Below are 13012 nucleotides of genomic sequence, written 5' to 3'. Positions count from 1 at the left end.
CCTCCTTCACGTCTAATCCAGCACAGTTGTTTCATAAATTCTTGGACACAAACTGAGCAAAACACAAACATTCAAGGCCTGCTCCTCATGAGTGTGTGCATGGTATTTTCCAGCATTGTGTGCTGGAAAGAACTTCAGGTTTTTGATCTTGGTTTGTTTAAAGTGACCTTAACCTGACCTGTCATTTTTAATTAAAGTATACTTTCATTTCAGTTCATTTTAAGTACATTTAATTATATTTCAATCACATTGGTGATATAATACAATTGTACTGCAAGTGTGTTTTGAATGCTCATGAATCCTGATTTTCACTGGCGTACTTCAGTACACTTAAAGTTTAGAAAAAGTTTAGCAACTATTTACACTTCAAGTGTACTCAAGTATCTCTCAAGTGGTATTCAGGGACAACTTGAGTGCACCTAAGTGTACTTGAAGGTGACAGAAATAGCACAGAGGGTCGAACAATTTCGAGTGTGTATTATATGAAAGGCGCGTTCATGAGTTAGTGTCCACAAATTGAACTATGTGGTTTTGTGCCGTCTGTGTTTATGCTTTTATTTTTGAGAACAACTTCCGTTCCGACCCGTACTATTTGTGAAGAACTTGACGCACGTCCAGCAGCACAAGAAGCACTTTGTCTTGGTGAAGGGGGGTGTTGACAGGAGAAGGAGGGGGGGTGGAGGGAGTCTGAATTGGACTGGCCCGGCTCATTTGCAGCGCAGACTCTGCTCCAGGACCAGGACAGAGGACAGGACCCTTCGTGCGGGAGAAACCGGATAAAGGTGGACTGGATCGGGGACACACGGAGACCCCTTTCACATTACGATACAGCGGGTTACCGGGCGGGGAGGAGGCCCGCATGAGTCCTCTCAATCCGCAGGCTGGAATGATGGTGGTGATGCACCGAGAGCAGAGCGGCGGATTCCTGCAGAGCCCGACACACTGCACCACGACCCCGCAACCGAGTGTGAGCTGCCGCAGGGGCAGACGCCTCCGCTTCTCTCCATCAGAGCCTCACCAACACACAGCCGCATTTCAACACCAATGCTTGAGCCCGACATCCCGGTAACGGACTACCGTGCAAGCTCCATTCATACTCCACCCCGTCTGTGGGATGAGACGGGGCTTCGCAGCGGACGGAGAGAGCAGCTTTGAACCGAGTCTGCGTTTAACAGCACAGGTCACGATGTGCGCGCATCGGTTGTTTTGAGCCGTGCGCCACACAAGAGGGGGGGAAGATGGTGCTGCGATGCTACCGGGGCAAGCTGTCCGTGTGGGCCGCACTGTGCGTGCTGGTGCTCTGCTGGTTTTACATTTTCCCCGTTTACAGACTCCCCCGCGATAAAGACATAGTGGAGGAGGTGCTGAGGCAGGGGCAAGCATGGAAGAGGAACCAGACGGGCATCGATTTGTACAGGTTCGTCTCAGGTCTCAGATTTCTGTGCAGTGTTTTGAAGCAGTGGTCTCCAAAGTGCGTCCCGCTTCCAGCCGTCCTTAAGGGGGCTCTAATAGGTCTCCAATTAGATTTTCCTTTTGGTTATCACTTTTATTCCCTGCGTCAACTTTAGAGGAAACTAAAGAAACAATGAATATCATGTTGAATAGGTCATATCGAGCAGTAAACATAGGAGGGTGTCTTGAGAAGAAATTGTGCCTGTGACCTCCTTTGTCTGTGTTTGGGGTCCCTGTCATTATGATGATTGTAATGGATGTCCAGGAGAAAACAGGCAACGTTACTAAAAGTCTTCAAAATAACAACAAAGCTTTCTTAAAGGTTTGAATGTGTCAAAACTTTGCAAGATACCCTGCAGGAAAATTACAGAAGGAGCCACAAACGCATCACAGACACACTTTATTTAGCTCCTCTGACACTGTGTGGGTATTTCATTTGAACAGCGACACTGTTTTTAACTGCAAACCGGATCAACAGGGCACGGTAGCTCCACTGTGGCAGTCTTATTTAAATCTTATTCAGTGGAGAATGTGTGCAGACAAGTCTCCGAGGCAAAGCCGATTAGGACCGTGAGAGAAGCTGACACCTGCAGAGCAGTGGACAGGGCCTGCAGCAGGATGTGATGCTCACTTGGAGCTGTGGTTTTAATGTCACGCAGCTTTAAAGGCCCTTGTTTTGTCAGGTTTTGTCCAAAGGATTCTTAGAATTTACCAGTTGAGAGAGTGAAAAAAAGGCTGAGGGCAATCCTGCTATTGAGCATCTGCTTGAGGAGCCTGTTATTGAATGTTGACATCCTTGAAACTCCAGTCATATATAACCTGAAATATGCACTAATTTCCTCTGATTTGCAGCACTTGACCCCACGCGGTGGTTCCTCGTCTTGTCATATTAATACACGTCTTATTCCGGCTTCTTCTTAGCAAATAATGAAGCAGTTATTCCAGCCTGTCTCTCACCTGAGTCCCAGCAGTCCTATTCAATCCAATTCATCCAGAGAATCACTCGAGACCAGACTCATTATTTCCCACATCCTCTCTGCACAGGAAGTTGCTGACAGAGTGCTGCGATCCGCAGAGGATGTTCGCCGTGACCAAGGCGAACTCGCCGGTGGGCAAGGTCCTGTGGTATGATGGCGAGTTTTACTACTCGCACACCGTCAACAATGAGACGTACTCGCTCTTTGTGCAGGTATGTAGAAGAAGCTGTAAGACAAGAGCTTGTCATCATGCATGTGAGGAAACAGCAGCATCTACGCTGCACTGATGCTCTCTTTTCGACTTAAAGGGCTCACTTTTCCCTCAGAAAGCCACAACGTGAATGACTTTGAGACTCGCCGCTGTGTTATTCAAAAGTAACTAAAACCAGATGATGGAAAGCCATTTTTCTCCCACTCAGCGCAATATGACACCAGTGTGGGGACTGTGTGTTTTAATGTGGATCCTTGTTGATCCATAATGGAGGCGGTGAGGGGGGGGTAGGCGGTGTGGCAAGCAGACTCCCTCTGAAGGACGGAGGATTATTGGTATTGTGTTCTGCAGTGTCAGAGGAGGCCATGTTAAGATGGATGTGAGAGGAAGGAGACATGAGACGCCCTAAAGATGCTGCAAACATCAGGAAAATGCAAGAATGAGCGACACTGTTCCTGCAATTTTTAGCTTAATCTCCACGATATGCATCTTTCTTTAGGACCCATAAGCTAGAGGCAGGGTGTGGGTGCAGATGAGGACAAATTGCGTATCATTTGTATACAGATATGTATCTAAATTTTCTTAACGTCAAACAGGCTGCTGCTACGTGTTTATCACTCACTCACCCTGAGTTGTTTCCCCTTTTCGTCTGCGCATTTGTATATGTACACAGATAAGGGCTGGTGGGCTACTTTTACACGGTTCCATGCCTCTGTGTGTGTGTGTGTGTGTGTTTGTGTGTGTGTGTGGGGATGAGGGTGTTTGTGCGTGGAAACAGGACAAAATGAGAAATTCTGGTTTAAGTGCCGTTGCTGTGGTTTTTGTATCCAGGGGCGGTGCGTCTCACTGATAATCAAGATTGGATCCGTATTACTGATGCTGCAGATCTGCAGTTTAATGTCCTGGTTGGTAAATGCGATGAATATCTGACCCTAATTTGCAGGCGTGAGCAATGCATGTTCATTCATGAGGGATGGGGGAGGTGAATGAATAAAGGAATGAGAATAGGAGGAGAGGCCGAGCTGAGCCACAGAGTGTGTGTGTGTGGGGGGGGGGGGGGGGGGGATCATTTTTCATATGAGGATCATTTTTTTTTACTGTTTTCTGACATTTTATTGCTAAAAACTTTCAACACTTTAATTAAAATTATTGTAAGTTAACATTACCATACCAATCCATGGAACAACAAAAGACATATTTTACTATTTTTACGTGGTTTTAAGCTGTAATATCTGCCAGCATCCCATTTCAGATTAGGTTAATAAGATATTTTACATTTAAAAAAAAAGCTCAACAGCGACATGTCTTCCCAGAAACAATGTCCTGGTGGGACATTACACATCTGTGGAGCAGATATCTCACATATTTGCATGGTCAGATGAGGATGATGAGCTTGGTGTTTTATGTGATTTGGGTGAATTGACCCTTTAAAATGAATCCGTTTTGTTCATTAACCCAGTGACTGTTTGATTGTCCTTTCCTCGCTCATCCACTGGTTGTGTTCTTGAATCATGTGAGCTAACCCTTTCACTGTGTTGGGTCTTTTTATGTTCCATCCATCACTGCGTCACTGGGATGTCGCTGTCAGCCATTTTTCTCCACGTGAGACTCCAGTGCATCACCCCGCCCGAGGTCATGCTTCCACACACTGCTTTGTGCTCGTGTGGGTCTCTGTCTAGCGCTTGCATGGCCTATTTCGAGTGGTGTGGTTGCACTTCCTCTAAGAGTCTATATCAAGGACAGTTATGTGTGTTTCCCAGAAGGAAGGTAACCAGTAGTTAGGTGGGGTGGACGAAAGTGAACACACACATATTCTGTGCCTTCTCAACTACCAGTGCTGTGATTGCAGGTCTGAACACAGACAACCAGCCTCGCTACACCAAGCTGGCAGCAGTATCTGAGCTTCTGCCAGGGAATGTGCGAATTAGGGCTTTGACAGTTAATTGCTGGTTAGTGCAATGGCTCAAACAGAGCAGCCATAAACACAGTTTACTGAACTGTACAATAGATTCCTATGATCTCCTCTTTTCTGATCTTCACTTCATGTCGCTCTCCTGTCTGTTTCTGTCCAGCAGCAGGAATTGCTGGGATAAAGGTTCATGCTTTAAGTAAATTAAGAAAAAAAACAGATTTCAGCGTCATAAATAGGTTTTTACAATTTCATGCGTTATTTCACCAATTTCTGATATTTTTATGAACCAAAACATTAATTGAAAGAATAATCAGCAAATCAATCTGAAATGAAAATCAGTGCTGCACATTATAGTTAACAACTCAAGCCAAAATCTCAGTATATTGCTTAAAGAGTTGGATTTAGAACTTTCCAGAAACAGCTTGACCAGGCGTTACTGTAATAGGCGTCCCCCTCTCAAGTTTTAGCCATGCTTGCTGGTTCCCCTCATGTGCTGTTAGCAGGCCATTGTCCTCTGACTCCACTCCCTGTCATGCTCTAAAAGAGACCCCGAGGCAAGAAGTGTGTGTGTGCGTCTGTGTGTGTGTGTGTGTATGTCTGTTCTCAAGTGTGTGCACTTGATGGGGAATAATGAGCGCAATTGTTTCCGCCATCTCATGCAATCCATGCCTCCGACTTAGATGCAGCCAAGGCAAAGAGAATAGACGTTTTTGGCTCTTGCCTCATGAAGCGTGATGTTTCAATGTACTCAGTAACAGCTTACTGTCCTGCAGGCTTCAGTGTAGAGGATGACAGGGCAGTGATTCCAACCAGGGGCACTTCTACCCCAGGCGGTACCTCTGCGTTTGCTAAGGTTTTATGTTTCAATGGTTGAAATAGCTAAAATTAATGGATAAGTGGTTGAAACATCCAACGCTGCGACACCACAAGTGGTACAACAAAGGCAAACACAACGGACCTAAGCACTGACAGTTCAATTGTACTACAACAAACACAAAAATATCCACTTTTATATCATTAATAGTTTAAAAAAAGTCTTTTTTTGGAACGTGACTCGCGGTGTGAAGGGTTACTGGAGTTCATCTGGCAGCGCTGCAGGAGAACGTCAGAGAAAATGTCTGCGCGGGGACTCGACACAAACACTGTGCAGAGTCCAAAGAAAAGACATTTTCCAGGGTAAAGATTTGATTATAAGGGCGGCAGCAGAGATGAAAGTATGTTTAATTCCATTGTTGACATTTTATGCTGAGAAATAACGTGGTTGCATTCATTTAATTCAAGGCTGACATTTATTGAACAGTTCTTGGCCTTTGGTTTATTCTTTGGCAGTACATCCGGTATGTATGTCCGCTTGGTATTTGGATGAAGCGTTTCCCAGAAAATGAAATGTGACTCAAAAGCTGCGTGACCTCGAATTGCTTCAGTCGACCTCCTCACTTCATATATCCACGCTGGCTCATCTGTCAGCACATGAGGCTGTGAGGGGAAATTAGCAGGAGGCCGAGGTCCTGCACTCTGCTGAACACAGGGTGACTCATGCACATGCCTCAATTTTGGGATCTGACTTGAGAGAAAAATAATATTTGTTGTTGCGCATGTGTGTTCGTGGCTTTGTGTGTACATTAACAGAGCTCCGTCTTTCCTCCTGCCCAGGACAACCCTCTGCAGCTGCCCCTGAAGAAGTGTGCGGTGGTGGGCAACGGCGGCATTCTTCGGCACAGCAAATGCGGACGGGACATCGACCAAGCCGACTTCATCATGCGGTGAGAAACAAGGCGCTCTGCGGGGCTGTGAGGGCAAGTGCGTGCATGTATATCGCTTCTTCGCTGCTCCTCCAAAGGCGACTCGGCCGTGCCCGAGAGAGCAGCCAAACACCATCGGCCATCAGCGATAATGGGAGCTGGTGTCGACTGTAGCCAAGAGAGAAAGACAGAAAAATGGGCCACGGCGAAGGCAAGAGAGAAAAGAGGTTAGGCGTGAGTAAGCAGAATCGGTACGGGCTAAGATGAGGGAGGAAGAGGAGATGAGCAGGAAGGCGTAAAGCAGAATGAAACCATCTGGTGGTGCAGCATAAAAGGGGAGCATTAAATGATTTTGCTTCACTCCTCGAAGCAAACTAGATGCTAGATTTTAAAAAAAAACATGAGGTGACTCAGGCTCCACACAAGGAAAATCATTCACATCGTATGAATTGGAGATAAAGTAATCAAAGGAATGCGCTTGCATTGGTTCTGACAGAGGAAGAAACCATCTCCGAAGGCACCGTAATCCCCCTTTGAGAACAACTGCTCCAGAGTGTCAAAGCAGAACGCGCTGAAGACAGAGCTAATGTGAAATCTGCAGATGAGTGTGAGGACAAATGCACAACATGCATCGTCGTATCGCAGCGGTTACTTTACATCAGCAGCACCGGCCTGCTGCAAACAGATTCCTGTGCTCCTGTGTACATCAAACGGAGTTACAGCTGTATTTCCTGCTTGAAATAGGTTCATCATGGGAATTGTCAGTTTATACCCTTGAAACTGGAAACTCTTGAAGCTTGAAACCCAACTGGCTGCTGATCGAAGCCGTTTCTGTTCATGTGCCATTAAGTGCTCGTGCACGTATTTAGTATTATCACTATCACTTGGGAGGCATTTTCTCCATTGTTTCTTGTGAACTGTCAGCTTATGCCACGAGGCAAAGGCTTAAACAGACTCTAGTGTCACTCCAGGTTGAGCAGTGGTGATACTGTTGAAAAACACTGCAACTAAAAGATGTGAAAAAGACAGAAAAGAAACCTCATCTGCCTTCAGCGACATATCGCACCTTCTTCTTTTTTGCTTGCGAGACAAGCTGCCCCAGACTCTCTGCATCATTACCAGAGTGTCAGTACATCATGTGCAGGCAGCCCTGCTTTGAGGACGAGAGGGGCTGATGTGATTGACGATGATTGCTACCAGCCCACGGATTCCTCCTAACTCGACCCTGTTTTCGCAAGCGTGTGAGCACCTCATTGGTATGAAAATGTTTGTCCTCAGATGTGCACTTGAACGCGTGTCATGCAGCTTCATTTGTAAAATGGCTGAGATGGACAGACAGCACTCTGGATGAGACGGAAAAGTGTGTTTCTGTATTTTCAGTGGTCTCATGGTCCAGGTTTTGAATCCACCAGCAGTCTGGGGATTCTAACTTTCTGTGTAGATCCGCTTCAGTTTCTTGTGGGTGTTACTGGCTCCAGCTGCTGCAACAGGATAATGCATTGAGGGACGGATGGATTGACTCGGCCCAATAAAAGCACATCCTGTACATCACATTAGTCCCAGCCCATCTGCTAGCAAGTCTGTTTACTCAACTGGGCAAAGTTGACTCTAAAAGCGGACTGTTTAGATAAGATATCAGCTAGTCCACATGTCTTCTCAAAAGTCTTGTTCATGCTGATTACTTCCAAACTGTGACACAGCAGTTTTGAAAGGTCGCTTTCGTCGGGGAGCGACCAAAAAGATAGCACAGCGGCTGCTGACATAGCCAAACCTGAAGGAAAGTAGGACTTGTCAAACATTTGGAAGCATAGCAGAGTTTATACACCTTGATATAGGACACAGTTTTCCAGCATTCACAAAAACAAACATCTGGCCTTCATTTCCTGCATCTGATGATCATAAACAGCTCCGATGTGACACGAGTGATTAAGTACATGTAAGGCTCGCAGGAGGTCATTATTCCACAAAGTCATAAATTATTGTGATTTACTCTAGTGAACACATTGTCTTGCAAACATGAAATGTTAATTTAGCACGGTAACGTTGTTGTCAATTTGAGTTAGCAGCATTACTGAAGCTGAGACTGTGAAAGAAAGCGTTTTATGAAAAAATGTTCATTAATATTGGAAATACAGGGTCTTACAGATCTTTGAGATTCAGTTTCCACTGACACAAGCCACTTTGCCATCATAATAAGATCTAATCAGGAGGAAAACAGCCTATATGACTTCATTAAGTCCTTGAAGTGTTTGCACTGTACAGGCTTGAAGAAGCACAAGCTTCAGCTCTCTGTGCATAGGGGCTGTGTGCGCGTGAGTGTGAAATGTCAAAAATATGATGTGTGTTTTCTTCATTTAGGTGTAACCTTCCACCGCTTTCAAAGGAATACGTGGAGGATGTGGGAACCAGAACACACCTGGTTACAGCCAACCCCAGCATCATCGAGAAAAGGTAACCAGCTGCTGTTTTGAACTTCATCATCATGTTCTCACCTAAAACATTACTCAGTCATCATTTGTGCAGAGAGAGCCATAGCTTACATACGGGGACGGAAAAAGCTAACGGGTTATGATGTGGAGTCAGTGAGGTGAAGCGGTGAGGGGACGCTGTGCTGAGACGTATTGATTTTTATGACGTGAATATGCATTAAACAAGGCGAGTGCCTGGGCAGCTCCTTTCAACGACAAGACAATTCAGTCTCATTTCAAGGAGCTGGTTTGGTGAGAAGGCTTGGCTCAGTGCACGCAGCGACACCGAGGCTTCATTTTGCCGACAGGATCAGACCCAGCGTGGATTCAGACGTGTAATCTTTGAAAAGACTGTGTTTTGGGGCATTTTTGTCATTACCAAAAGTGTAATTTTAAACATTACGCCACAACGTTTGGAATAATTCTGCCTCTTTATCACTCTGTCTCTCAGATTTCAGAACCTTCTGTGGTCCAGAAAAGCTTTTGTGGAGAGCATGAAGGTCTATGGCTCCAGCTACGTCTACATGCCAGCCTTCTCCATGAGGCCTGGCACCAACCCGTCACTGCGGGCGCACTACGCCCTGGCAGACTCCTCCTCCGACCTCACCATGCTCTTTGCCAACCCCGAATTCCTGCTCACATTGGCAAAATTCTGGAAAGGCCGCAACGTGCACGCCAAGCGCCTCTCCACGGGGCTCTTCCTGGTCAGCTTGGCTTTGGGGCTGTGCGAGGAAGTGACGGTCTACGGCTTCTGGCCGTTTTCCGTCGGCCTGGACGAGCGGCCGGTCAGCCACCATTACTACGACAACATCCCGCCCTATAAATGGTTCCACGCCATGCCTGAGGAGTTTGTCCAGCTTTGGCAGCTGCACAAAAGCGGCACCCTGCGCGTGAGAGTGGGACACTGCCCCCCTCAGGAAGGACAGAGTTAGAGCCGATGTGATGGCGGTCAGATGAAAACACTGGGCTGTGAAGCGACAGGAAGTTGTCGTCGTGACGGAAATGAGTGCGCGCGTTTCCTCTGAGGAACCCGCGGCACTGCATCTGTGTCCATACACACTCCTGCTGTCCCCCCGCAGCTAATCCCTAATTATCATGAGAATGTCCTCCACCCAGACCAGCAGCATCAGGGACAGAATACACACATGCAGCCACGCGCAATGTAAAATATTCATACATTCCCAAAACTTGCCATATCTCCTCCCTTTCTGAAACATGTTTGTTTACGGAAAACCTCAGCTGGGACTAATGAAGGTGAAAGTGTGTGGGGTTGGATGGGTGGGGGATGTTTTGTGTGTGTGTGTGTGTGTGTGTGTGTGTTTGTGTGTGTGTGCTGGCTACTGTATCAGACTGACATATGGGGCAGCTGGACCAAACCCCCCTCTGGGTCTTTGTTAAACAGAAACAGAAGGAATGGAGGACCAGGGGGAATAATAAAACGCACTGAAAGACTGGCGAAAAGAAAGGAACAAGGGAGAGATAATGGTGTCCTGCTACCTAATAGCTTGAATAGGACTGAAATTTAATGGAGGAAAGAGCAAGACTGGCAGGGGGGAGCAAGCGTGAAAGCTGGCTGGGACGCGTCTGAAAGGATTTTTCTCTGCTTTTCTTCAACCAAGCGCTTGATTGGCATTCTCTGGTGCCAAACAGAGCTTTAATTCAAAGCAGAAGCCATTGGAAATGGGAGTCTTAAGTACAATATACCCTAGAATGTTTAGCCAAGTTGCATTTTAACCCTTCACTGAAAAGGGAAAACGAGTACCGCTGTCCACGTATTGTTTTTGTTTGCCAAATGTGATTTTTGGGATTAATGTGAATTGTTTTGTTTTGTTTTGTTTTTTTTCTTAGCTTCAACAGTGGCCGTGAAGAGAAGGGAGCAACTGTTATTGACATATATCATCAGAAATAGACATTTGTTACAAAATAAAGGAAAAAACAAAACATAGGTACCTCACCTCTAAGTGGGCATAATCACCGACTGACCGTTTGGTATGTTTCACTCACAAGCAGGTTCCTAAGGGAAAAAAAAAAAACAGCCTGACCTGCTTCTTTAGAGAGGCAGTCATCTCTTGGTGGCTGTGCTATACTTGCCAAGTGCCAAGCCAAGGGAACAGAAGTCTCTTTGATACTCACTCTCGCACTGTCTTTGTGCTCTCAGATGGCGAGACACTGATATAAAGAGACGTAGTGACGGAAAAAGACTCGAGGACTCGGTGTCACACAGTGGCATTTCAATGACTTTTCTTTCTTTAGATGCAGGACGCCTCGGATGGTCAGTTGTGATTTATTCCTGCATTTATTGTTCTTGTCATTAGGCATCGGAGCACAGGAGGACCTGAGCCTCTGTCCTATGCTCCTGTTTATAATTGTGATTTAGTATTTTTAGTTTGTTTTTTTTTTTTCGTGCACAAGGGAAAAATAACTTGCTCATGTAGAAGCTACCACGACAGACATGGCGAGGTGTTTGTACTTGACTTGAAATTGTTTTTTTCTTTCAGATGTTATTTAAGAGTGTTAAATGTGACCGTGCCATATTGTCAGTACCACAATCAAAGGACGACTCTGCATGGAGTGTACCACAATCCTTCAAAATACTCCTTGGGCTGAAGGTACAGAGCATGTCGATAGGTTAGTGCTTCATGCTTTTACCCACTGTCTTGTCTGTTGAGCTGCAGTGCCTTTGTGATGTCTTAAGGCAAAAAGATCATTCAAACGAGGGATATTTCTAATGCTGATCATGCTGTTAATTGTCTTTGATTTTCTTGTGATTGGATGCTGAAAATGTGTTTGTGACCCCTGATGTCATGTAAAATGAACTTAAAGCTGCAGCAGGCTACAGTGGAACATGCACGACGCAAAACCTTCCGCCTCTCTCTCTGTTAGGTCATATCACTCCGCCAGCCCCTCGCAGCGTCCGCTCTGTACGAGCTTCGCCTGCCTCAGCAGGATGAGAGGGCAGTGCACCACACACTCCTCTGCCCCCCATCCAAAGTTACTCCCCACTGACAGTAGAAGCGGACTGAGCTCCACGTGGAGCAGCCAAGAGGAGGTGCAGAAGTCTAGTTTTCTCTCAGACCACTTAAATTACAACATGATGAAAGATGATAATAGAATTTTTGCCCAATGACGTCTTAAAAAAACTGCCTGCCACAGCTTTAAAGAGAGCTGCATGATGGACAAAGTTGAAGCAAAACAAATAATTTCTAATCTAAATACACAAGTGACTCGGGAAGAACTTGATGAACACTTCAGCCAGTTTGTTTTACTTATTGTGCTGTTTCTTATTTGCACCTTTTTATTTCTTCCTCTCCTGCCCAGTATTGTGAACGAATGAGATGTGACATAGTGTGAACTTGAAGTAAGCATGATGATTTTTAATGTATATGTGCTTTTGGTACACAGATTTGTATCTTTTTCCATTATGTTCTGATTCATGCCCTCATTCCATCAGGAGTGATAAAACTTCAAAGCTGAGATTTCTTATCAAAAGGGAGATGAATCTGTCATGACCAGTTAGTTTTTGATCTCCAGTCCTTTGCAGAAGCTGCATGAGGACTTCATTGAGCCCAACAGGTCCAAATAAACTTCAGTTGATGCAAACAGAAACCTCCTCAATCTGTGCCCCTTTGCTCTTTAACCAGCACAGCGAAGTGCGACACCAAGTCGATATGTAAAACACTGTCTCTTGACAAGCGACATCATGCATTTTTAACCATTTTTCTTATTGATCTAGCGAGGAAGAACATGTAAGAGCAATATCATCACCATCGCCAATGAGGGCAGCATATTATTTTTTTACATTCCAGTCACAGGTTTGTGGCTGAACACTCCAAGATGTACTTTATAGTTTCATAACCATGTTTGTGTTTTCTGTGTTTTATCACGTGTTCATAAAATGTCCAGGAAGAGTTTGACATTTTGGAAATGCACGTACAAGCTTTCACCAGGCGGGTTGACAGCAGCTGGACTTTGGACACGGGGAAACAGCTAGCTCTGTCTGAAAATTACAGTCATTATGCTAAGCTAAGCTAAGTGGCTTTTTTATGCTCCTTCACATTTAGCATAGAGACATGAGTCTGACGTCAGTGCTCTCAAGGGAAAGCAAATAAGTGCATTTCCCAATATGTCAAACCATTTCTTTGAAGCTGCCAGTGTTAATGAGAGGGAAGAAACGGCGGTACAGAACGGAACAAAACGGAGCATTGCGCATACTTAATGACAGTGCTGTCGTCCATTTTCTCTCCTGTTCC

At 45.5% G+C, this 13012-nt stretch overlaps 1 protein-coding gene across 1 annotated transcript; it reads left to right on the top strand.

The window, feature by feature from the left end:
• Window positions 1-605: 605 nt before the first annotated feature.
• Window positions 606-12224, top strand: st8sia1 (ST8 alpha-N-acetyl-neuraminide alpha-2,8-sialyltransferase 1). The gene is made up of 5 exons (XM_076721874.1): window positions 606-1417; window positions 2497-2641; window positions 6206-6315; window positions 8653-8745; window positions 9214-12224. Exons 1-5 carry the CDS (start codon window positions 1239-1241, stop codon window positions 9692-9694), a joined length of 1008 nt encoding a protein of 335 aa, XP_076577989.1. The 5' UTR covers window positions 606-1238; the 3' UTR covers window positions 9695-12224.
• Window positions 12225-13012: the final 788 nt, after the last annotated feature.

Source organism: Chaetodon auriga, chromosome 22, assembly GCF_051107435.1.
Source record: "Chaetodon auriga isolate fChaAug3 chromosome 22, fChaAug3.hap1, whole genome shotgun sequence".
NCBI classification, from domain to species: Eukaryota; Metazoa; Chordata; class Actinopteri; order Chaetodontiformes; family Chaetodontidae; genus Chaetodon; species Chaetodon auriga.
Note: the sequence above shows the minus strand (reverse complement) of the source record. Positions and strands in the feature narration are given on the sequence as shown.

Coding starts and splice junctions, on each gene's coding strand:
- st8sia1 (XM_076721874.1), top strand. CDS start 1,239: ATGGTGCTGCGATGCTACCGGGGCAAGCTGTCCGTGTGGGCCGCACTG. Junction 1,418..2,496: donor ACGGGCATCGATTTGTACAG/GTTCGTCTCAGG, acceptor CTCTCTGCACAG/GAAGTTGCTGACAGAGTGCT. Junction 6,316..8,652: donor CAAGCCGACTTCATCATGCG/GTGAGAAACAAG, acceptor TTCTTCATTTAG/GTGTAACCTTCCACCGCTTT.